The following is a 23,492-nucleotide window of genomic DNA, read 5'->3' on the forward strand; positions in this document are numbered from 1 at the left end:
CGCCACCTCTCTGAAGGGGGGACACGGAAGCTCACGCAGAGACAGAGGAAGCCGAGACCGGAGAGGGGCAACCGCAAACCAAAGGCCCCCACCCGCCTCGTATCCATCCCTGGACACGTCCTTGAGGTCAGCGTTCAAACTGTGCTCCTCCCGCAGTTGGCTGCGAGCACCTCCCGCGTGCACATCCGCAGCCCCCGGTGTGCACGCGGACCCACGCGGCCCGCTCGCCTGCCCAGCTGCTCCGCCCCGGGGGTGGGGGCCCAGCTGCCCCGCCCTGCGCGGCCCTGGGGGCGGGGACCGCAAGGCCTTTCGGGGACGGGGCGGCCGCAGGCTACTTCTCCCTTTGGCCAAGGAAGGGCAGCGCCGAGCGGGCTGGAGCCTGGGGACACGCAGGGCTGCGGTGAGCCCCAGAGACCCTCCCCGGCCTGCCTCCCGGAGCTCCGGCTCCTTCCCCGCCCCGGCCCAGGGTCGCTGGCCTCCGCAACCCCCCGCCCCCACCGCCCCGGACCGCGCTCCGGCGCACGCCCCAGCCCTCCCCCAAGCGAGCCTTCTTGAGGACTACTGTCCGGACGACTGAGGCCTCCTCACTCCCCACTAACAGGTCGGGGCCCGTGGGGGTGCGGCTTGGAAAGAGCTGGAAGGACTCGAATTGAGGTCCTAAGGTGGGAGTTTGGGGACCCAGCTGGGTCTCTGGAGATCAGTATTAGGAGTTTGAGCATCTCTTAGCGTTGAAAGTGGGGCCTGTGAAAAATCGGGCCTGCCCAGGTGGCCCACACCCTCCCCACCAGCTGTCAGAGGCATCAGCCAAGTTCGTGGGGCGGGAGGCTTAGGGCTTTAACAGTCAAAAGAGGGAGGCCCAGCCAATTGTGGGGGCCACTGACTCCCCATTTTCCAGGCCACTCTGCTGAGCAAGACTTTCCATGGAGGATGCCACTGAGGACCCCACCATATTCACTGCCCATTCTCTGCCCAGTGACCCCCGGCTCTTGGCCACCATGACCAACACATACTTGGGCACACGTGTGTATCATGACACACTGCATGTGAGCGGCGTGTACAACGGGGCTTGCAGGGACACACACCGGGCCATTCTGCCGAGTCCCCTCAATGTCCAGCTGGAGGTCCCTGCAGAGACAGGAGATCAGCTGACCAAGACCTTTGTCCTGGACACTAACACAGGTAACCACCACTGTCCTGCTCCCCCCATGTGAGCCATTGTTCTAGGTGAGTGGGGGAACCAACAGCAGCAGTCCCATCCTGACACCTTCCAACTCAGGGTGCCTGACTCACAAAGAAAAGCAGGGTTTCAGCCCTGCGGGCCTCCTGAACTGCTACAAGATTGGGGTCTTCTGTGCAACCATAGCTCTCCAGACAGGGCAGTTGGGGCTCAGAGGGTGGATCCACCCCCCTGAGGGGCTGGTAGCTTTGTAACTGTCCTCACTGGCCCTAAGTGGGGCATGCGAGTTGCCCTGACCCCCTCTGCCCATTCCCAGGCTCCTTTCTGCACACCCTAGAGGGCCCCAGCTTCCGGGCCTCCCAGCGCATCTACGCCCACCGCACGCTGCCTCACGTCATGGCTTTCAGTGTGTCCATCACCCGTGTGGCCGTGGGGAACTGGCCCATCACGGTGCTGCTGCGGTCAACCTTCTCCCCAGAAAGCCCAGACCTCGACCTGCATCTGGGTCCTGACTTCCAAGGAGCCCGGTGAGGAGGGGGCCAGGGCTGGCCAGGTAGACTAAGGAGGGAGCGGGTCCCTCAGACATGGCCTCACTCTTGCAGGTGCCTTTATGGCCACACACTAACCCCGGAGCAACCTGAGGGGTCCCAGCAGGAAGTACACATGCTGTGGACACCAGTGCCCCCAGCCCTGACCCTTGGGGAAAGTGAGGAAGACCAGACCTGGGAGTTCCTGACCGTGGTGGGTGGCAGCCAGGCTGAGGCCCGAGCCTGCCTGACCGAGGCCCTGCAGCTGCAGGCAGAGGGCACTCTGTACACGGCCCACGCCCAGGCCTGGGCCCAGCTCTGGGCTGGCTGTGGCCTGGATGTGGTGGGGCCCCTGCCCCTGCGCCAGGCCTTGCGTGGCGCCCTCTACTACCTGCTCAGTGCCCTGCCCCAGCCTGGGGCCCCAGGATATACCTGCCATGGCCTCAGCCCCGGGGGCCTGTCCAATGGGAGCCGAGAGGAATGCTACTGGGGCCACGTCTTCTGGGACCAGGTATGCACCATCCCCCCTTCAGCACACAGCAGCCACAGATGGGGCAGCACACAGGCGTGGAGTACGCCGTGGCTGAGGGCACGGGCACGGCTGCTGTCTCTGCCCTACCAGGGATGGGGGCTGTGGCTGGGGAATCACAGAGGCCATGGCAGAAGGGAAGGCTTCCTGGAGGAGGTGGGATCTCAGCCAAAGAATGTATAGGAGTTTGGTGGAAAAGAGTGATTCAGGCAGATGGACCAGGGGGTACACACAGCAGAGCTGAGAGGGTGTGTGGCATCTGCAGGGGCAAAACGGCACCTCACCAAGGAAGAAGAGCAGCTAGAGGGGGGCTGTAAGAGCCATGGAGACTTGAACTGGGGAGTGACACTAACAGAGGTGTGCTCTGGGAGGACCCTTGCAGCTGCTGAGGGGAGCATGGGTGGAAGAGGCTGAGGCCTCGGACAGGAGTGGGAGCCAGGAGAGACTGGGACTTGGTGTCCATTGAGCGTGGGACGGGCCCGGGATGCTACCCCTCTTCATCAGATGCCTCCAGAAGCCAGTGCTGTGGCCACTCTGGTGAGGCGGAGTCACTCACTCCAGTTCAGGCAGCTAGTGAGCAATGGTGCTCCACGCGCAGCTTCCAGCCTGAGCTGCCGGGGGCACCCAGATGCCTGCTGGGGAGGTGAAGCACTGGGCTGGGGACCAGACCCGAGGAGCATCTAGTCTGGAGACCGGGACGTGGGATGGGCAGGTGTGGAGGGCCCAGGATGGACGCAGGGTGGGCAGCAGAGGGAGAAGCTGGAAGGCGACAGAGGGGCGCTCAGGGAGGCAGCATGAGCAGCACCAGCTCTGGCCAAAGCAGAATGTGGGCAGGCAGACAAGAGAGAAGGGTGTGAGAGCTCCCGAACAAGGGGCCCTTCCTTGCTCTCAGGATCTCTGGATGTTCCCGAATATCCTGATGTTCCACCCAGAGGCCGCCAGGGCCCTCCTGGAGTACCGTGTCCGGACGCTGGGTGGGGCCAAAGACAATGCCCAGAAGCTGGGTTACCAGGTGAGGGGGACCTGGGCACGCCCCCTACAGAGCCCCTTGAAGGGCCTGATGTCCCCACATCCCTCCTAGGCCTGCACCCATCACCGCAGGTTCCTCTCTGGGTGGGGCTGGGATTCCTGGATTCTTATAGGGGCTCAGCAGCGTCCCCCAGCCTGCACTGTACAGGTAAGAACAACAGCCTCAGTGGGGCCCAGCTGGCGTCCCCCCGCTACCTTGGCCCAGGGTCAACACACGGTGGAAGCTGGGCAGAAGCCGCCTGGGCTATGGTGGGGACACATGGTGGGCACTCTGAGTCTGCAGGTCCCCATGAGGGCACCCGGACCCTCGGTGCCCCCACCTCTGTCCTCCATGGCTGAAGGCTGGAGCATTGGGAAAAGGGTGGGCTATCCCTGTGCCCCAGCCCCCAGAATAATCAGGTCTGCTCCGTGCCCCCAACCCGTCAGGGAGCCAAGTTCGCCTGGGAGAGTGCAGGTTCTGGTCTGGAGGTCTGCCCTGAGGACATTTATGGAGCCCAGGAGATTCATGTAAATGGAGCTGTGGTGTTGGCCTTCCAACTGTACTACCACACTACCCAGGTGAGGTGTCACCATGCCCACCAGGTATGACCACCCACCTGACATGGCCATGCTCCCCTGCCCCCACCATGACGCCCTGTCTGGGGCCAGGCCTCACTTCTGGGCACTCAGAAGGGTGGGCACTGACAAGGAATGTAGTAACCAATGCGAACGACAGTCACTGGCAGCATGGTCCCTGTCCCATCCTCTCCTGCTCCCCCAGGACCTGCAGCTCTTCCAAGAAGCTGGTGGCTGGGATGTGGTCAGGGACGTGGCTGAGTTTTGGTGCAGCCGTGTGGAGTGGAGCCCTGAGGAGGAAAAGTACCACCTGAAGGGTGAGGGCACGAGGAGGGCGGGATAGTCATGGGGGACGGGTCACAGGGGAGGGCCAGTGGTGGAAGGGAGAGGCATGGACAGCTGTGGCCGGGAGAGTAGGTGGCCACAAGTTGGCGGGGCAGGTGGATGCTCCTCAGTTCAGCATGTGATCTTTGGCACCTGATGTTGCCAGCCCCACACTGGCTACTGGCATCAGGGGCAGGTCCCTAGGACCCTGCACTAAGCACCGTCTTGCACTTGTCTGCCCAGGAGTCATGCCTCCCGATGAATACCATTCAGGGGTCAACAACTCCGTGTACACCAACGTCCTGGTCCAGAACAGGTCAGACCCAAGACCGCTGCCCATACTGCCACCATGCAGAGGGCCAGCAGGGAGGGCTGGGGCTATAGCCCCCCTCTCCCTTCCTCCGCCCCTAGCCTGCGCTTTGCTGCTGCTCTGGCCCGGGACCTGGGTCAGCCTGTCCCCAGCGAATGGCTGGCAGTGGCTGATAAGATCAAGGTGCCCTTTGACCCAATGCGGAACTTCCACCCTGAGTTTGATGGGTACCAGCCTGGTGAGTGTACTCGGAGCTGCTTCAGGACCCCTTCACCCCTCCAACAGGACCTATGTCCACCCTGAATATCCCCTACCTGATAGAGCAGCTCCCCCTTCCTGCTCCCTCCCCCGTTGGCAGCACCTGTCCCTCCCTAGGAGAGGAGGTGAAGCAGGCAGACGTTGTGCTCCTGGGATACCCCGTCCCTTTCCACCTGAGTCCTCACATTCGCAGGAAAAACCTGGAGATTTATGAGGCTGTGACGTCCCCAAAAGGTCCTGCCATGACCTGGGTAAGGAAACTGCAGGGGTGTGGGGTGGCGGTCCTCACAGCAGCCCCAGCCCTGCCCCACTGGCCTCAGTCTCCCCTCCCCGTGCAGTGGGCTATGCCCCAGCATGTCCTCTGACCTCTGACCCCAGAGCATGTTTGCTGTGGGCTGGATGGAGCTGAAGGACCCCTGGCGGGCGCGGGACCTCCTAGAAAGGAACTTTGCCAACATAGCTGAGCCATTCAAGGTAGCCTGGTCTCAGTATCAGCTCTCACGCTGACCACACCTGCCTCCCGCTCCGGCCCCTGGTTGGTAGGAGTGGGAGCCCAGCCTCAGGGGGAGTCATAGCAGGGTCAGGTCCCTGGTGACTCCTGCCTGACCTCGGGCCCTGCCCTTGGGAGCAGGGGCAGCAGCCTCATGGGGGCCCGTATCCTGGGAGTCCGGGCACTAACTGCCTGACCACGTGCAGGTGTGGACAGAGAATGCAGATGGATCGGGCGCTGTGAACTTCCTGACCGGCATGGGGGGCTTCGTGCAAGCGGCACTCTTTGGATTCACAGGGTTCAGGTGAGTATAGGCCCAACAGAGAGCAGTCACATGCCCCCCCACTTCCTGCTCTCATGAACGTCTCCCCTCCCCCCAGGATCACCAGGGCTGGCGTGACCTTCGACCCCATGTGTCTGGCAGGGGTCTCTGGAGTGTGCATCTATGGCATCTCCTACCAGGGGAGCAAGCTTGACTTCTCCTTCTCCGAGGGCTCTGTGACAATTGAGGTCAAAGCCCAGGCAGGACCCTGGGCCCCCCTGCTGGAGGCTGAGCTGTGGCCGACACACACTCGACTCCCCCTGTTCCCAGGTAGGCAACCACCCCCAGACTCACCCAGGGGTCCGGGGCAGGTGAACCCCCCAGGGTAGCCCCCTAGGTATGTGCCCCCACTCCAGATGCCCCCCTCTCCCTGCAGGGCACAAAGTCTCCTTTCCCTCGTCAGCTGGACGGATACAAAGGTCACTCCCAGAGGCAGCAAGTTCTGCTCCAAGAGTTTCCTAGGAGAATTTTTTGAAGACGTTAAACACCTGCCCCAGAACCCACAGACCCCTTGTGGGACACTGTTGGGTCCTCCAGCCCCACCAGTGTCCTCACCCTGGGGCTGTCCTGGGCACTGCACCTGAACATCCAGGGCTTCAGGGATGTCTCTGGGTCCTCCCATCTGGCCTCCCTCTGTGGGTACCCCCCAGCTGGCTGCATCCACCCCTCCTCAACACCCTCCCAGCCTGCTGACCTCCTCCCTCCTGCCCACTCTCCAACCAGCAGCCAGGCTCACAGGCTCCAGGGAAAGTCTGAATTTGTTGGCCCAAAGTTCAAGGTGGTCTGCCTCTAGCCTGAGCCCCTCCCCAGCCTAAACCTCCATGGACTGCAGCTTCCCCATGGCCTCACACTCAGCCACATCTGTGCCTGCCTTTCTGGGCTGACACCTGCACATGTACCCTTTCCCGGGACACCACAACGTGGGGCCGGGGTGTGGCCGACAACTCTGCTGAGAAGGCAGACACAGGTGCAAGCCTCCATGTGGAGGATGGCAGGGGTGAGGGCATGAGGCAGGACGTTGGTCCCCTGTGGAATTCCTGGGGACTCTCTCAGTTACAGACCAAAATGGAACTTCGTGTGTCACATGGATGAGGTCAGGCACGGCTGAATCCAGGTGCACTCAGCATCCTCAGTCTGTGGCTCCTCCAGCCTCTGGACCATTTCAGTGAGGTTGGACAGTCCCCATCACAGGTTTTTCCTCAGCCAAGAAGAGAGGGAGGTGGGGTGCAGAACAAGACCCTGCACCTTCCCTCTGACCTGCCAGAAGGACTGGGGCCACGGGTGCATGGTTCAAGGCCACTGGCCTGGGCCCATCTGTCCTAACAGGCTGCCTGTCCTCCTGGGGCCTCAGCCCCTTGGCTGGCACATCCAACTTGGGTCCTTGGGGGTTTCTCAAGAATGAGGTGAGGTGGTACCTGCTGCCAAAATTTTGGTGAGAACCATGCCACCTACACCAGGTCTGCCTGAGAAATTAAAATTCCATGCTGAGAAAAGTCTGTCTGCCATAAGGAGCTGGTGCTCTCCTTCCTTCTGAAAGTGAGGGCTGCCTAATGGATGGAGTCAGGTCAGGAAGTGCAGTAATGCGCCCATATAGAGCAAGCAGTGGGCCTGCCACCCTCCTTCACTCTGGCAACCCCCTCTTCTCTCTCTGTTCTGGGTGGAGAGGTAGTCCAAGTTCTCCAGGCAGCAGACACCAGGCATACAAGCTGTGATGGAGTGGGGAAGGAGTGGGGGTGGAGGTGTCAGGGATCCTAAGGCTTGTCTCCGGGTTACTGTGGGAGCAGCATGTGGGAAGAAGGATGGCTTCCAAGGGAGCACAACCAGCCAAGCTGCAGATCAGCATGGATGTCAGTGCTGGTCCCCAAGAGCATGTGGCCCCAGAGACTGGAGCCAGCACCTTGCCCAGGTGCCCACCGGCTCCCCTCCAGCTGCTGGACGTGTGGCAAAGGCTGAGGCAGACCTGCTAAAGCAGGGCATGGTGGCTGGGCCTATCCCAGTAGCGCAGAGGCTCATTTTCGCAGCCCTGGAGCCAGATGTGGGCACAGACATCGGTGGGGGGGGGGGGGGGGTGGCAGGTGGCCCTGTACACACAGGACTGGTACGGCCTGACGCTTCCTGCATGTACGTGCCACGTACGTGTGCCTCTGGACGCGTAGTGCAGTGACCCTCCGAGGGGGCTGTGGCAGGGTGGCACGCACGTGTGCTGGCATGGCTGGTCAGGGGTCCGTAGTAGAGCCAACTGCCTAAACTGGATCGGGGTCCCTCAGCCTGCCCCGGAGACAGCCTGGGATGAGGAGGGCTGCTGGTAACGTTCCCCCACGCCTGTCTGGACCACACACTCTGTGTCCTCAGCACCTGGGCACAGGCCAGGCAATCTCTGTTCCCCTCACCAAATGTGGGGACTAGCAGACCATCCCATGCCTGGGGACATGTACCTGGTCGCACACAAGCTGATCCCCACTTCTGACCTGTGCATCCAGCGCAGGTGGTTCCCTTCTTGGGCCAAACCTGGAGCTCAGGGTTGGCATGTTGTATCCGTCCTGGTCCAGGCACTGGCACACTCCAACGTGGGACCAGCACCCAGCATGGGCCAGTGCCCCATCTCCATCCCCAGGCCCCAGGCAGCACATACCCCTACCTGCAGGGGCTGGCATGGGGCAGCACACACTCCAGCGTAGGGCTGGGATGCTGTTGATATGTGGCCAGGATACCATCTCTACCATCTCTGCTGTGGAGACAGGCCAGCTGTTGGCTGTCACAGAAGAGGGGGCTATTCTGAGGCTCCAAGTACAGCAGCTAGACAGACCCCCACACCCAGCCCAGGCAGATGGGTAGGCAAGGGGTGCTCTCTGGGTGGGGTGCTCAAAAGCCTGGACCGCCCTGCAGTTAAGGCCCCTGCAATTAGCCTGCCCTGTCATTGGATCAGCCACAGGGAGGCCTAAGGGACCTCATCCCCAACCACACAGGGTGTGTGCATGGATTTAGCAACCCCCCTCTTTGCCAGGCTCTGCTGGTTTCCGGGAAGGGGGAGAGTGGTGCACAAGGGAGGTAGAATGATACAAGGACGTGTACCCAGCACCAAGGATGCTCAGAAAGTGTCCTCACCCGCCAATGTTCACCCTCTGCCCAACTGCACATATGTGTGTGAGGTTTGTGTGCATGGTTGATAGAAGGGTCACGCCTGTGTGCTCATGTGTCTGTGTCGAGCCTCACTGACCCAGGAGAGAGGGAACGCACTGTGGGGACTGAAATTTCTCAAAACTAAAGGAATGCAGGAGTCATAGGGACAGACAGAATGACCCAAAGAAGGAGGCTGGCACTCGCCTGACCCACTGACAGAAACATGCAGGGTGAGGACAAGTGATATCCTCCTAGGGGCTCCCACTTAACACAAGTGCACACACAGATGGGGAAGGGCACACATGTTCTGGAAGAGAGCCCACTAAACCACAGTGCCCAGCAGGGCAGCAGAGATCAAAAGCCTGAGTTCCCAGACTTCAGTCTAAAATACTCAGGCGCCTCCACCCCAGAAGCCACAAGCCACCCAGTGCCTGAGTGAAGGCGACAGTCGGAGCACGGCCCAGCAGACAGCACGGGTCATCCTACCATCATGCTGGGGTCAGTCCAGGGGAGCCCCTAGGGTGGGTGGTTCCTCTCAGGAAGAAACCCTCTGCCACCCCAGCAAAAAGCCCAGGAGGCACTTTCTGGAACCAGGTGCTTTTAATTGTGAAACTAAGGCTGAGTGAGTCTGGTGAGTGAGGAGGGAGGGTCCAGCCTGGGTACAAGGAGTTAGGGGAGCGGGGACCATCAAGGTTGCAGTTGAGGCCACTGGGGTCCAAATAAGGGATCTTCAGGGTCAGCATTAGGTGCCCAGGCTGGGTGGGAGGGGCGGCCATCAGGTCCTGTGGTGGAGTTGGGGTTCCAGGGGGTCAGGGTAGAGTCCCTGGAGCAGTGCCCTGGGGGTTAGTACTGGGGTCAGGGTCCGCGGGTCAGGATGCAGACGAGGCGCAGCCTGTCAGTCATAGTCCGAGTCGTCGAACTTGGTGCTAAAGAAGGCGGCAGAGCCCTTGGCCAGCCGGGACAGGTGCAGAGCCCCGGTCACCACCAGCGCCAGGAGAAGCAGCGGCAGCACCAACGCCCACATCGTGGCCAGGATGTTGTAGCACTTGGCTTTGGAGCCCAAACGCCCGGCTGCCTCCAGGTCTCCAGCCACCTTCTGGTCTCGGGCCTGTGGACCAGTGGTAGGGCCAGGTCTCCACATACACTGGGGGCCCTGCCTCCTCCCACTCCAGCTGTGGACTCAGAGACCAACCTGGGCCAGCATCAGCCTCCAAGGACCCTCTGTGGGTGGAGAGTCCTGGAGTGCTGAGGACCCCAAGGAGCTGAAGCCAGAGGGGCTTTGGTCATAGGAGCCCCCAGCATGTGAAAAGCCATTTGATGAAAAAGACCCCCTTGGGTAACCCCCCACCAACTCTGTGCTCCTCTGGAGGGACTAGACCCCCCCACTAAGGACAGTACCCCTGCCTCAATGGAGAAGCCCTCATGAGGTGAAGAGCTTGTCCACCGCCCGGCTAACGGAGGGGCCTTCTCACAGGCATCGCCCCTTGGAGAGGCCCTCCCGCCACAAGCCTCTCAGGCCCTCTGGACAAGCACGCCCCCACCCCCGTCCGGAAAGACCCCGCCCGCCCACCTTGATGGAGTAGGCCAGCGCCAGGAAGCCGAGGCAGCACACGTTCAGGTAGAGGGTGCTGAACACCGACCAGATCAAGTGGTCTCGAGGTGGGGGTCTCGGCGCCCCCAGAGTGAGGGCCGTGTGGGCGGCGCCGTCTGCCTTGCGGGGCGTCGGGGCCCGGGGATCCTCGCGGGGGTACGACGTGTCCATGGGTTCCAGCGCCGTCTCCTCCTCGCTCGGGCTCCCGCTTCGAGGGTGGGCGCCCGGGGCCGCTTATAGCCCCGCCGCCGCCCTCCCGCAGCCCGGCCCGGCGCCGCCGGCTAAATATAACGACAAATTACAGCCCTGCGCCGCGGAGAGCGCGGCCCCGTCCCGCCCCGCCGCGACGCCCCCCGCCCCCCGCCGCGCGAGCCCCTCCCCCGCCCCGGGAGTCCCCGCCGGCCGGCGGCTGGGGCGAGGGGAAGGGGCGTGCGCGGGCTGCAGACTGCCCACCCGAGCCCCTGCCCCGCGGCCAAAAGGAGTCCTCGGGGCTGTGGGTGGGGCGTGTCGCCTCGGCTGCGGAGAAGGGCTGGAGACCCCCCGGGCTTGGGCTCCATCCCCAGAACCCAGAGTTCGGGTTCTGCCAGGGATCTCCTCGGCTCACCAGCGGCCGGCCTTGGCACTCCAGAAGTCCCTGCCCATGTGCTGGCGGGAGGAGACCGGCCACAGCAGGACGGAAACGGGGCTGCGGCACTGTAGGGGGTTCGCCAGAGGAGACCCCAGCACCATCGCTGCGAGGTGCTGCAGTGAGCTCTCCGTGATCTGCTAGGGAGCCCGCCCTCCTCCCTCGTGGGTAGACAGTTGCTTCTCAGCCCCCTTGGCTGGTTACTCCTGCCCTCCCGAATCCTCAGAGGTTTGGAAGGATGAGCTTAGGGCTCTGTTTTGGGCTCCCTCTGGAGCGTCCAGCAACCCCTTGGCTGTAAATGCTACCTATGTGCCAATAACGGATATTTACAACAAAGGGCCAGACTTCACTGAACCCCAGACTCATACCTAAGTACCTACTCTGGCAGAAGGGCTCCCAGGGTCTCTAACCTAACTTTTCCACAAGACCTCAGGTTCCTGTGCCCCAACCTCCTGTCTTCATCAGTTGGGGTTGTTATAAAAAGTACCATAGATTGGGTGGCTCATAAACAATAGAAATTTATTTCTCACAGATCTGGAAGCAGGAAGTCAGATCGGGGAGCCATCGCGGACAGGTTCCGGTGAGACCCTCTTCCTGGCTGCATATGACTAACTTCTCACTGTGTGCTCACATATTGGAAGGGGCTAGGGAGCTCTGTGGGTCTCTGTGATAACAGCACTAATCCTCCCATGAGGCTCCACCCTCATGACCCAATTACCTCCCAAAGCCCCCACTTCCTACTACCATCACTTTGGGCATTAAGATTTCAAGATACAAATTTTGGAGGACACAAACCAGGGGCCCCACTGAGAGTTTGACTTGGGCCTGCCATGATTCCTTGGACCCATTGTGCCCCACCAGAAAGAGGGGCCAGGATGATGTTTTGCCTGTTGAGATACTGTGATATGGTGATTTATATTAAGAAATATATATTTCGGGGGCACCTGGGTGGCTCAGTTGTTAAGCATCTGCCTTCGGCTCAGGTCATGATCCCAGAGTCCTGGGATCAAGCCCCACGTCTGGCTCCCTGCTCGGCGGGAAGCCTGCTTCTCCCTCTCCCACTCCCCCTGCTTCTGTTCCCTCTCTCTGTCAAATAAATAAATAAAATCTTTAAAAAAAAAAAAAAAAGAAATATGTATTTCGACATCCCTGTTTCTGGCACAGGACCCCTAAAACCTTTGGCATTTCTGAAGTGATAAAGGTGTCTTTTGTTATGTTAATGAGGTGACTTCTGGACCCTCACCTAAGGATGGGGGCTGGCTGCCAGGACAGCCAACCAAGGGATTAGAGGGTCAGTTCTATCCCACCCTCTGACCTCCGGGGATGGCAGCGGGGCTGAAGGTTGAGTTCAATCGCCAAAGGCCAATGAGTCAGTCATGGCTAAGTAATGAAGCCTCCATAAAACCCAAAGGACAAGGTTTTGAGAACTTCTGGGTTGCGGAACACGTGGAGATCCGGGGACAGTGGTGTGCCTGGAACGGCCATGGACATTTCCCCAGACCTCACCCTGGGCACCTCTCCCATCTGGCTGTTCCTGACTTGGATCCTTTGGTAATCAGCTGGGGATCTAGTTAAGTAAAATGTTTCTCTGAGTTCTGTGAGCCGCTCTGGTGAATGAATAGAACTGAGAAGTCATGGGAACCTTGGATTTACAGCCACTCAGTCAGAGGCCCAGGTGACAACCCTGACTTGTGACTGGCACCTGAAGTGGGGGCAGGAGGACAGTCTCGTAAAACTAAGCCCTTAACCTGTGGGATCTGACATTATTTCTAAGTACGTAGTGAACACCCTGCTGGTGTCCAACATTTCCTTAGTGTTGTCTGGGCAGTCCCCCACACATTGGAATTGGGTTGTTAACCTTAAAAATAAAACTGACAGTTATTTTACCAGGAAAAGGGGTTTATTTGGGAATAGCAGAAAATCACAATTCTGGAAAAGGAAGCTACGGCAAAACCATATATAAGTCCCGAAACATAAAAATCCAAGCTCTTTTATGGGAGGGGGGTGGAGTTGGGAGGGCTGTTGTAAACTAGAAGTCCATTGGAGTGAACTGGGAGTGGCAAGTGTACTGGCTTCTCATTGGTTGGACTGTGATCATCTCTCATTGGCTGGACTCTACTCTCCTTGGCTGAGCTGTGCTCTCATTGGCAGAGCTATAACTAGTTCTCATTGGCTGGGCTGTGACTAGCTCTTATTGGCTGAGCTGTGCTCTCATTGGCTGGGCTCTGCTCTCATTGGCTGGGCTGTCCGAATGGAAGGAACCCCTCCTTCTTCCTCAGGCGCAGTGAAGCGCAGGGTTCTTCCCGCTGGGAATGCAGAGGGCTGCGAGGAGGGAGTGGTGGGCGGGAGAGCTCGCCCTGCTGGCCTCCACTGCGTGTTAGTCCACGGGTTCCAGGAACCGAAGTTACATATTGAGCTGGGCCTTGAGTCCATCAATCCCCTAAGCTTCCTGGCTGCGGGTCAGTCAGGCCCAGACATGGAGAAGGCATCCCAGCGCTGCAGGGGCGGCAGGACGCGGACAGCGGGAGGTGGGGGTCTGGGGCTGGATGGAGGCCTGACGATGCAGCCATACAGCCCCGCACACACACTGAGATTGTGTGTCACTTTCAGGATAGAATCCAGGCGTGGTAGCCTGAGAGACCTCCTGTAGCGGAGGTGCCCCACTGCCAGGATTTTGTGATCCATTTTGAGCATGGCCAGGATTAAAATTAAACCCTGTAAACCAGGCCCCTGGGTGGCTCAGATGGTTAAGCGTCTGCCTTCGGCTCAGGTCATGATCTCAGGGTCCTGGAATCGAGCCCCGCATCGGGCTCACTGCTCCTTGGGAGCCTGCTTCTCGCTCTGCCTCTCTCTCTCTCTCTCTCTCATGAATAAATAAATAAAATCTTTAAAAAAAAAAAAAAAACCTGTAAACCATGGATCACATCAATTACATAAGCCGTAAGTCGTCACTTCTCAGAACACATCCCTTGGCGAGGACTTCAGCACACTTTCCCGTTACCCGTGCACCTGAGGGTACAGACCTGTTTTCTACAGTCTCTAGTCTACTTTATCAGGCACGTGGTGGAGAGCTGCTCAAGGGTGAGCTCCTGGCCCTTGCTCTCCCCTCCCAAGGGGAACAGCGTGTTGGTGGCTCAAGATGACCCATGGTGGGAGTAGCACCCACAGACACTGCTGAGTGCAGCCCATCAGGACTTCGGCTGGGCAGCGCTGGGGCCTGCAGGTGGCCATCCCCACCCCTCACTGACCTCACCCCACACCAGGCACCAGGGCCAGGTTCTTATTCTAAGAAGCCCTTCAGCCACAGCTACCAGCAAACTTGAAAAACTTTTAAAATAAGAGACCTGGAAACTCCACAGCACAGCTGTAGCCACAAAACAGGTTCTGAGGTGGGGTTTGGGGTGGGGGGGTGGAAGGGAGGGAGACAGGGAGAGGGAGGGGGAGAGAGAGAGAGAGGGAAAGGGAGGAAGCTGGACCAAAGGAACACCTGACACTCTGCAGGGCACTTGTGCACATCGGCTGGGTCCGTTGGGACAGGCTTCTGGGTCAGTGTGTGTCCACAGGACAACAGACCTCTGGGAAGGAGGGACCTCTCCCTGAAACCATCCTCCGTGTGTTGCCCCAGCTGGAGGCCAGATACATGCAAGGCCTCAGGACAAGCCCACCCACCACACGCATAACACAGAGCAGGGTACAGGTGGGCAGTGAGGGACGATGTGGGCTCAGGGGCGGGGTGGGGAATCTCAAAGGGCCCCTCCCCAGGTGAAAAGACAGCACCATCACGCAAAAGTGCTTTATTGACTACAATGGCAGACTGACATGTACATAAAACGCTGTGACAGAGGTGACAGCCTCAGGCCACGGGCAGCTACTAGTACCCTCCATAATATTTTATCATCTCTGAAATTGTTTGGGAAATCATCAGTGATCCAGTGGCCAAAACAATGATGAACGTGATGGTCAGAAGGAGGCCCAAGACCAGGGCCCAGATGTTCAGGCACTTGGCGGTGGAGGCATAAGTCTGGGCCCCAGTCGTGTCACCCACCATCTTCCGGTCCCTAGACTGGGGAGAAGAGATGGAGCGTGCGATCAGGCCCAGGTCCCGGTGAGAGCCTGGGACTCAGGTGCCCCCCTGGCTGGTCCCTGCCCAGGGCAGTCTCCACCTGCCCTTCACCCTCCCCATTCCCTGGAGCCTGAGCAGGACAGTGCCCCGTGGGCCCCTCCCTCCTGGGGCCTGCATCTCTTTCCTCAGCCTCTCAGGAGACCCCAGGCCTTGTCCTCCCCCTGCTTTGGCCCCTTCACTGGCCTCACACCCCACCGGGAGGCAGTTTCCTGTGAGTTCCTTTGTTCTTTCTGGGCGAGCCTCGGAGCCACACGTGCATCTGAGGGATGTAATTTCTAGTATTGGTCAGTAGGGGACGTCCTTGGAATCTTGGGGACAAAGGCTGCTCATGGCCAACCCCGGCCCCTCCTGCAGCTTCACTCCACACACACACACACACACACACACACACACACACACACACAAGGGCTCCCCACACCCCACATGGCCTGTGGGCAGGCGGACCTCCGCAGGCTCACTGCACCTTCTGGGAGAGTCCCTCCCCACACCCCCTCACCTTCACGGAGTAGGCGAAGGCCACGAAGCCCAGGCAGCACCAGTTCATGAAGATGGTGTTGAACAGGGACCAGACGATGTGGTCGGGCACGGCTGTCTCACTACGGATGTTGATCACAGTGGTCGTCACGGGAGCCGAGCTCTGGGGCGCCCCGAGTACAGCCACCTCGTGCTCCTCCTTGAGCATCTCGTAGGTCGGGGGGACGCCGTGGGGGGCGCCCAGGAAGAAGTGCTGGGAGTTGTGGCTCATGGTGGGAGATGGAGCACCTGCGGTGTGGATGTGGATGCCGGATCGTGCTCCAGGCCCTCCCTCCCCCAGTAGTTTCGATTTCTCCAAAGTTTCTATTTCCTGCTTTTTCCAAAGGGGTGAACTGGCTAGGACCAGTGATTGAGCATCAGGTTACACCAGGGCAGGGGGGAGGAGCCAGAGGTGTTTGTGGGGGAGCTTCCTGTCCCAGTCACTCAAATCAGGCCTACACAACTTCGCTATTTAGGGGTGTGGGTGGGCCCTGGGGTCTTTAGCCTGGGACTCTCCCCACTGTTTTACCTGTTTTCTACAGTCTCAGCTTATTAATAACCAATGTTGTAGTTGACCCGCCCTGGTGGTTCTTATTCTAAGAAGCCCTTCAGCTACAGCTACCAGCAAACTTGAAAAACTTTTAAAATAAGAGACCTGGAAACTCCACAGCACAGCTGTAGCCACAAAACAGGTTCTGAGGTGGGGTTTGGGGTGGGGGGGGTGGAAGGGAGGGAGACAGGGAGACAGGGAGAGGGAGGGGGAGAGAGAGAGGGAAAGGGAGGAAGCTGGACCAAAGGAACACCTGACACTCTGCAGGGAGCTCAAACCACAACAGCCGGAAATCTGGTCCCAAATAGTTATCAAAATCAACCAAGATCTTTCCTAGGTGGCCAGGCACTTTATCTTTTTTTTTTTTTTAAAGATTTTATTTATTTGAGAGAGAGAGAATGAGAGATAGAGAGCACAAGAGGGAAGAGGGTCAGAGGGAGAAGCAGACCCCCTGCTGAGCAGGGAGCCCGATGCGGGACTCGATTCCGGGATTCCAGGATCATGACCTGAGCCAAAGGCAGTCGCTTAACCAACTGAGCCACCCAGGCGCCCCACAGGCACTTTATCTTGTCGTTAGGCTGGCCATGTGCTTATTTGAGATAGCTGTCTCCGAAATGGTGCTTCTGATTAGGTCTGGCACTTGCATTACAAGGGAGGGAGGGAGGGAAGGGAGGAAGCAGGGGAGGGAAGGAGAAGAGGGAGGGAGAGAGGGAAGGAGGGAGGGAGGGAGGCAGGAAGCACAAAGAGCTGCTGACTTCAAGGGGAGCCTCCAGGACTGACCTGGCCCCACTGCTGGAATCCAGGCAAGCCCAGGTGCCCCAAAGAGCAAGGCGCCCCTGGATAAGGGGCTCCCACCCTGACACCCGCCTGTGGCCGCCTGGACTTCTCCAGCCTCTCCGGGGTGACTGTGTAGAGGGTGCCCCCCACCCACTCCCTCTGGGGCCTCAGACAGGAACACCTGCTGGGGCAAGCTCCTCCTGCACGGGGCTGAGGATGGCCCCCACTCCCTAGGGCAGCCCAGGCTCTGGCAAAAGCTCACACCTAGTGCCCCGGGGCCCCCGGTGGCTGGGAGACCCTTCCCGGGGCACTGAGCAGCTGTTCCACCCTGCAGGGCCAGTTTGGTTTGGGTGGAGCGGGGGAGTCCTTCCGCTCAAGCTTTCTGTCCACTGGGGTTTAGCCACCAGGTCTGATGATCAGCTTTGGCAGTCAGTCCACAGTTGAGCGCTCTGTCCCTCCCCCAGGCCACTCACGGGCTGTCCCCACCCCCACCCCCAGAGGAGCAAGGACAGAGCTGGTGGGCTGGGGGAGGCAGCAGCAGGATGCAGCAATGTCTGGATCAGCCCAGAGGGGCTGGGAGGTGCGGGTCTCCATCAGCTGCACCCACAGATACAAAATCCCATGGCCTCCCCAGAGGACCTGAGCTGCCCATTCCCCCCAGCACCACTACTTCCACGCACCTGAGAGTCAGGGAGCCTTACCCTCGGGACCAAGGGTGTTCTGGACACGGGACATCCTTGGGTCGGGGACCCCCACCCTAGGACCCTGGTCCAGTGCTTGCTCCCAGCAGGAGACCAGAGACCGGCACAGCCTGAGGACCCTGGCCCCTCAGAGCCACACAGCTGGGTGGGGGTGGGGGTGTGGGGGGAGGTGGGCCCAGTCACAGGGGCAGGCTAGGGACTCCAGCAGGGGCCCCTCAACCCCAGGGAACGTCACGGCACGTCACACACAAGTGCACTTTATTGAATTCAGCTGTAGACAGGCAAGTCTGTTTAAACACAGTGTAAAGGGCTGGACGCTAAGGGACATGGCCAGCAGCGCACGGTGGAGGACTTGGATCTCCTGCCATGAGCACCTAGTGGTACCCACGGCTCCCCTGCATCAACTTTAAGATTACACTGTAGAGTGTACCACAGGCAATCACCAGAAGAACAATGGAGCCAATGGTCAGAAGGAGGCCCAAGACCAGGGCCCAGATGTTCAGGCACTTGGCGGTGGAGGCATAAGTCTGGGCCCCAGTCATGTCACCCACCATCTTCCGGTCCCTAGACTGGGGAGAAGAGATGGAGCGTGCGATCAGGCCCAGGTCCCGGTGAGAGCCTGGGACTCAGGTGCCCCCCTGGCTGGTCCCTGCCCAGGGCAGTCTCCACCTGCCCTTCACCCTCCCCATTCCCTGGAGCCTGAGCAGGACAGTGCCCCGTGGGCCCCTCCCTCCTGGGGCCTGCATCTCTTTCCTCAGCCTCTCAGGAGACCCCAGGCCTTGTCCTCCCCCTGCTTTGGCCCCTTCACTGGCCTCACACCCCACCGGGAGGCAGTTTCCTGTGAGTTCCTTTGTTCTTTCTGGGCGAGCCTCGGAGCCACACGTGCATCTGAGGGATGTAATTTCTAGTATTGGTCAGTAGGGGACGTCCTTGGAATCTTGGGGACAAAGGCTGCTCATGGCCAACCCCGGCCCCTCCTGCAGCTTCACTCCACACACACACACACACACACACACACACACACACAAGGGCTCCCCACACCCCACATGGCCTGTGGGCAGGCGGACCTCCGCAGGCTCACTGCACCTTCTGGGAGAGTCCCTCCCCACACCCCCTCACCTTCACGGAGTAGGCGAAGGCCACGAAGCCCAGGCAGCACCAGTTCATGAAGATGGTGTTGAACAGGGACCAGACGATGTGGTCGGGCACGGCTGTCTCACTACGGATGTTGATCACAGTGGTCGTCACGGGAGCCGAGCTCTGGGGCGCCCCGAGTACAGCCACCTCATGCTCCTCCTTGAGCATCTCCATCTTTGGAAGGAGCAGGTGTATCCCCACTGAAGAAGGGTTGGGAAGTGAGTTTCTGATGCAGAGACTGCACAGGTGGGTTCGATGCTGGGACGTTGCTCAGGGGCCCTCCCCGTCTAGGGTAGGTTTGGCTTCTCAGAAGTTTCTCTTTCCTGGTGTTTTGTAATTGGGTGAATTTCTGGCTCTAGGTTGCCCAACCACTGAGTGTCAGGTTCCTCTAGAGCAGGGTGGGATGAAGGGCTGTGTGCTGCTAATCTTTACTTCCTTTTACTATGATTTATGTAACTCTTATTTTATAGAACTTGGTTTTTAATCCATGTAGCATGCATAACAAAATTTGCTGTTTTATCCATTTTACAGTGTATCATTTCGTGGCTTTTTGTACATTCTTGATGTGCAACAACCATAACTAATATTTAATTGCAGATCATTTTTATAACACAGTAAGTCCCATCTGGATTGTTCACTCATTCCCAATTTCCCGGTCCCCCAGCACCTGGCATTCACTTTATCTGTTGGCATCTCTCTGGATTTCCCTCATCTGGAGTTTCATATGTATGGAATTCTGTAATACGCAGTCCTCTGTGAGGGGCTTCTTTCACTTCAAATAATGTTTTGAAGCTTAATTTTGTCTTAATGTCTATCCATACTTCTTTCCTTTTTATGGGCAAATAATACTCTGTCATATGGATATAGGACATTTTTCATCCAGTAATAACTTGCTGGACATTTAAACTGTTGCCACTACTTGGCCACTGTTAGTAATGTGTATGTCACCCATTCAGTACCTGGTAGTGGATTTTATGTTTCATTATCTGAAGAGCGGCCCTGCTCTTTTCCGCGCAGGCTGCATGGCCCCTTCTGTGTCACAGCTGTGGGCACCAGGTTCTGATGTGGACAGAGCTCTGTGCGTGTGGGCCTGCTGTGGGGGCTGCATTCTGTCACCCGGGGGTTAGGTCCCAGTCTTTCAGGAGACCGCCCCCACCTGAGACCCTTCTTTCCCTGCTTAGGGTGGACAGGAAGGCCAACTCGGCGGGACCGGGTGTCTCCCTTCCCCACACTGGCTGGGCTCTTCCTGAGGCCATGTCTTTGCTAAGTAGGACAGAATGCTCTGGGCATAATTCAAAATGCTTGCAGTGCCTTCCCTGCCGGAAGCGTAAGGGGGTTTTTCTCTGTTCTTCACTCTGAGAACGCGCTGGGGCCCCTTGAGCTGCAGGAGTTTTATCCCTGGACTTGGTCCTCCCGAAGTCTCCCCCAGGGAGTCAGTACCTTTGGGGGTTCCTGGCAAGCAAGCCCCTCTTCTCACCCGTCCCTCCAGTTTGGGAGCTGCTGCTACTGTGTCTGCATTCCCTGACGGAGCCAAGATGAGTCCTTGATTTGCGGTTTCTGCATCCGCTCTCCTGTTGCAAAGCCGGGAGTGACAACCTCCAGGCTCTTTAGGTGCAGGGCTGGAGACCAGACCTTTTGTGTTGAATTGTTAAATTTCAGAGACTACCCCTTCCTTTGACGGATTTTCCATGTTTATAAGAATAATTTCTATCTTTTTATTGATGTCCTCTGGTTTGTATAACATTGCCTCGCGGCTTCCTTCACTTCTTTGAGCATGCTTTCCTTTAGCTCTCTGACCATATTTATAAGGCTGTTTTGAGTCTTTTCCTGTTAAAGACAACATCTGATTCTCTCTCACCTGCAGTTCCTATTGACTACTTTCTCTCTAGAGTGTGGGCCGTATTTTCTTTGCTTGCTCATAAGTTTCATTGGAAACTGCACAGTTTAGACAGTATGTTATAGCAATCCTGGGTACTGGTTCCACCTTTCCAGGGCTTGCAGTTGGTATTTGCTTGTTCAATATTTACTGCCTGGTTTTATTCTCCTCACCCCCACCCCCAGCTCAGGGAGGAACAGTGTCGGGCATGGCAGGGTATATCCATGTGTTGGCAGGGATGTCCTGACCACAACCAGCTGACTCCCCTAACTGTTCACTGGTCACTCTAGTGTTTCAACCCTGCCCTGTTGTATAAATTGCTCTATACATGAATCCAGTCAAATTCTGTCCCCTTTGAAGGAGTATTTTCTGATGTCAGTGTTTGATATTTTTTCTGATGTGAGGATGGCGCACTCAGACTCTTTATTCCATGGTTCATTTCTGCAAATGAGCTGACCTACAGCTGAGACTGTGTCTTCGTTGTGTCCCTGCCTGTCCTCCAAATTGCCTTTCACCAAGGCCTGCACTGTTTCTGAGAGTGACCTTGGGCTTGAAAGTCATGCTCTATTGTAGATGAAGCCAGTTTTTTGGGAAGAGATTAGAGACTATCCGTTTTATGGCCTGCTTCTCTTCCCCAGCAAAACCTCTGAGCAAGTTTTCTGGAGCTGCAGGTGGGAACCTCTCTGAGGGACTTCCCCTCCCCTCTCGGAGCTGAGCACTCAGTGGAGGGGAAAGCCGCTTGCCTCTCCTAGCATGGACAGCCTCCATCTCATGACCCAAAGCAAGACCAGTGAGGGTCCCCATGTGCTCAGTGTTTCAAGCCCCAGGCAGAGCCCCTGTTCCACGATCGGGAGCTGGGCAGGAGGGAGCCCCAGTCTCTGGACTTCACTCACCTGGGACTCAGCAAGAGGCGGCCGGGCAGGATGAGAAATGATGCAGTCCTGCTCCTCCCAGGATAAAGCCCTCCGGCTGAATGCTGAGTGCTCAGGGAGAGAGAGCCCTGTGTCTGGCTACTTCAGTCTGGAGGGGAGTCTGCACCATGAGGACCTGGTGGGGAGAGGGAAGGGCAGGGAGGGTGTAATCCTGGTTCCTATGGCACATCCTCTGACCTTTCTTTCTAAATTTTCATAGATGTTCTTGAGTAGATGTTTCTCCACCGGCTGTTTGTCTTTGGGGCCATTTCCAGAGTCTTTACATGGTTATTTTATATAATTATCACCGGTTTGCCTGGGGAGTAGGCCAGCTCATGCTGCCGTGCTAGAAGGCATGCCCCAGAGTTTATCAGAGGCATTTCTTTGTGTTCTGACAGCTTCACTGACCTGGAGCTCCAGACTCCTGGGCTCAGTGAAGGGAGGGCCACCCTGGAGAGGGTCATGCCTCCTCTCCTCAGAGTCTGAGACCGAGGCTGAGGCTTCCCTGACCCTTCCCTGCTTTATACCTGGTGTCTTCATCTTCAGGTTAAATTTCAGAATCTGGTGAGAATGCCCATGCTGTAGGCAGGGTTCTCTAGGAGTCATGGACTTTGTCCAGGAAATCAAGAGTGTTTTCTGTCTGGTGGATACTGCTCCCTGTGAGCATCTCAGATATTTCCAAAAGGGTTCACTTGCCTGAGGTGACCAATATTTGTCACAGTTGATTAATTTTTCATCTGTCCCAAGTAAAACAGGTGGAAACTGGCCCAGATTGGAGAAAGCCTCACAGACCCCTCTCCACCACCTTCCTGTCTCAGGCCTCCATCAGAACCAGTGGTTCCTGCTGGTATTGGTTCTGTCAGTCCCCAGGGAAGGGGCTGCAGGGGGTAGGTGAATTATGTGATTCTGGGGTCACAAAATGCTGTGCCACCTTCCGGAGCCGCCGCAGCTCCAGGGACAGCCCAAGGCCCAGCTGTTCCAGCAGCTGAGCTCCCTTCCTGCCAAAGAGGTGACTGGATCACTGTGCAAGATACAGAGCGTGGCCCCAGGCACCGACTTCCCGTGCAGGGCAGCCAGGTGGTGCCTGGGCCACATGGGCACGCAGGACCCGCCGAGCACAGGGCTCAACCTCAGGGCAGGTCCAGAGGGAGGTGAGGGAGGTATTTCCTGTTGGGGCCTTGGATTTACCTTATACTCATTCACCCATGAGTCATGTCCATTCATTTATTTAATATTTTCACATGTTAGCTTAGTGTCTCTCTCAGGATATCCTTTTCCATAAGGATTATACATTTTTAATGTACATAAATGTATTAACAAAGTATTTCCGACTAGATACATATTTTACCAATCTCTCCCCTCAGGGCACCTTGAAGCCTTGCATGAGCAGGAAGTGAAAACCAGGGCAGGCACGCAAATTACTGGAGCCTCGAAGGTGTGTCTCCCCACCCCCAAAACCTCCTGGCAAAGACTGGGTGATTTATTGGTTCCAGGTACTTAATCTCTGTGCGCACATGAGCTCACCACAAAAGTAACTGAACGGAAACTCAGTGTCTACACCCAGCACAAAACACGTGCCTCGCAGAGCTAGTGCGGAAACATCCTTAAACAAACAGCAACAGCAACAAGAGTGGGCGACAAAGCCTGGTGGGCCGACGGCCTGATGTCCACCGCTGCCAGATCATGTAATTTAAACTGTCCAGTTTTCAAATTAAGATTTTGAGACAAAGAATCACAAATACACAGCCCACACGCAGAGGGACACATTCGGCAGAAGCTGTCTTTGAGGGATCAGACACACTAGATGAAGATTTAAAATATGATCAAGAGGGGCGCCTGGGTGGCTCAGCCGGCTCAGCGGCTGCCTTCAGCTCAGGTCATGGTCCCAGGGTCATGGTCCCAGGGTCCTGGGATCGAGCCCCACATCGGGCTCCCTGCTCAGCGGAGAGCCTGCTTCTCCCTCTGCCTCTGCCTGCCACTCTGCCTACTTGTGCTCTCTCTCTCTCTCTCTGTCAAATAAATTAATAAAATCTTAAAAAAAAAAATA

General features: G+C 57.8%; 4 protein-coding genes across 8 annotated transcripts; 1 reads left to right on the forward strand and 3 right to left on the reverse strand.

Moving 5' to 3' along the window:
• Positions 1–11,956, forward strand: PGGHG (protein-glucosylgalactosylhydroxylysine glucosidase). Of its 5 annotated transcripts, none has more exons than XM_045892922.3 (15): positions 1–126; positions 896–1,179; positions 1,494–1,704; positions 1,780–2,215; positions 3,126–3,245; positions 3,689–3,820; positions 4,023–4,134; positions 4,385–4,457; positions 4,553–4,689; positions 4,827–4,960; positions 5,088–5,183; positions 5,406–5,503; positions 5,580–5,791; positions 10,116–10,259; positions 11,390–11,956. In XM_045892922.3, the coding sequence occupies exons 2-14, from the start codon at positions 921–923 to the stop codon at positions 10,214–10,216; spliced, it is 2,121 nt and encodes a 706-aa protein (XP_045748878.1). In that variant the 5' UTR covers positions 1–126; positions 896–920; the 3' UTR covers positions 10,217–10,259; positions 11,390–11,956. The 5 variants fall into 5 exon arrangements, with proteins under 5 accessions (XP_045748878.1, XP_045748877.1, XP_045748879.1 ...); XM_045892921.3 differs by lacking the exon at positions 1–126 and adding an exon at positions 275–400; XM_054511741.2 differs by lacking the exon at positions 1–126 and adding an exon at positions 424–601.
• On the reverse strand, positions 9,042–11,295 carry IFITM5 (interferon induced transmembrane protein 5). The gene is made up of 2 exons (XM_045892929.3): positions 10,212–11,295; positions 9,042–9,749 (listed from the first exon to the last, which is right to left on the reverse strand). The coding sequence occupies exons 1-2, from the start codon at positions 10,401–10,403 to the stop codon at positions 9,537–9,539; spliced, it is 405 nt and encodes a 134-aa protein (XP_045748885.1). The 5' UTR covers positions 10,404–11,295; the 3' UTR covers positions 9,042–9,536.
• A 2,680-nt stretch (positions 11,957–14,636) lies between the features above and the next one.
• LOC135362267 (interferon-induced transmembrane protein 3-like) lies at positions 14,637–15,831 on the reverse strand. The gene is made up of 2 exons (XM_064575908.1): positions 15,477–15,831; positions 14,637–14,920 (listed from the first exon to the last, which is right to left on the reverse strand). The coding sequence occupies exons 1-2, from the start codon at positions 15,723–15,725 to the stop codon at positions 14,729–14,731; spliced, it is 441 nt and encodes a 146-aa protein (XP_064431978.1). The 5' UTR covers positions 15,726–15,831; the 3' UTR covers positions 14,637–14,728.
• A 1,931-nt stretch (positions 15,832–17,762) lies between these two features.
• On the reverse strand, positions 17,763–18,929 carry LOC135362241 (interferon-induced transmembrane protein 1-like). The gene is made up of 2 exons (XM_064575872.1): positions 18,641–18,929; positions 17,763–18,090 (listed from the first exon to the last, which is right to left on the reverse strand). Exons 1-2 carry the CDS (start codon positions 18,830–18,832, stop codon positions 17,896–17,898), a joined length of 387 nt encoding a protein of 128 aa, XP_064431942.1. The 5' UTR covers positions 18,833–18,929; the 3' UTR covers positions 17,763–17,895.
• Between the last annotated feature and the right edge of the window lie 4,563 nt (positions 18,930–23,492).

Source organism: Mirounga angustirostris, unplaced genomic scaffold, assembly GCF_029215605.1.
Source record: "Mirounga angustirostris isolate CCGP_5_RB_7025 unplaced genomic scaffold, mMirAng1.0.hap1 SCAF_13, whole genome shotgun sequence".
NCBI classification, from domain to species: Eukaryota; Metazoa; Chordata; class Mammalia; order Carnivora; family Phocidae; genus Mirounga; species Mirounga angustirostris.

What these genes read in the sequence shown, in the direction of transcription:
- IFITM5 (XM_045892929.3), bottom strand. Translation starts at nt 10,403, where the DNA reads ATGGACACGTCGTACCCCCGCGAGGATCCCCGGGCCCCGACGCCCCGC. An exon ending in CGCTGGCCTACTCCATCAAG is followed by an intron (nt 9,750 to 10,211) that starts GTGGGCGGGCGG and finishes ACTGGTCCACAG; the next exon opens with GCCCGAGACCAGAAGGTGGC.
- PGGHG (XM_045892922.3), top strand. Translation starts at nt 921, where the DNA reads ATGGAGGATGCCACTGAGGACCCCACCATATTCACTGCCCATTCTCTG. An exon ending in TGTCCTGGACACTAACACAG is followed by an intron (nt 1,180 to 1,493) that starts GTAACCACCACT and finishes GCCCATTCCCAG; the next exon opens with GCTCCTTTCTGCACACCCTA. An exon ending in GTTTGATGGGTACCAGCCTG is followed by an intron (nt 4,690 to 4,826) that starts GTGAGTGTACTC and finishes GTCCCTCCCTAG; the next exon opens with GAGAGGAGGTGAAGCAGGCA.
- LOC135362241 (XM_064575872.1), bottom strand. Translation starts at nt 18,832, where the DNA reads ATGGAGATGCTCAAGGAGGAGCATGAGGTGGCTGTACTCGGGGCGCCC. An exon ending in CCTTCGCCTACTCCGTGAAG is followed by an intron (nt 18,091 to 18,640) that starts GTGAGGGGGTGT and finishes TCTTCTCCCCAG; the next exon opens with TCTAGGGACCGGAAGATGGT.
- LOC135362267 (XM_064575908.1), bottom strand. Translation starts at nt 15,725, where the DNA reads ATGAGCCACAACTCCCAGCACTTCTTCCTGGGCGCCCCCCACGGCGTC. An exon ending in CCTTCGCCTACTCCGTGAAG is followed by an intron (nt 14,921 to 15,476) that starts GTGAGGGGGTGT and finishes TCTTCTCCCCAG; the next exon opens with TCTAGGGACCGGAAGATGGT.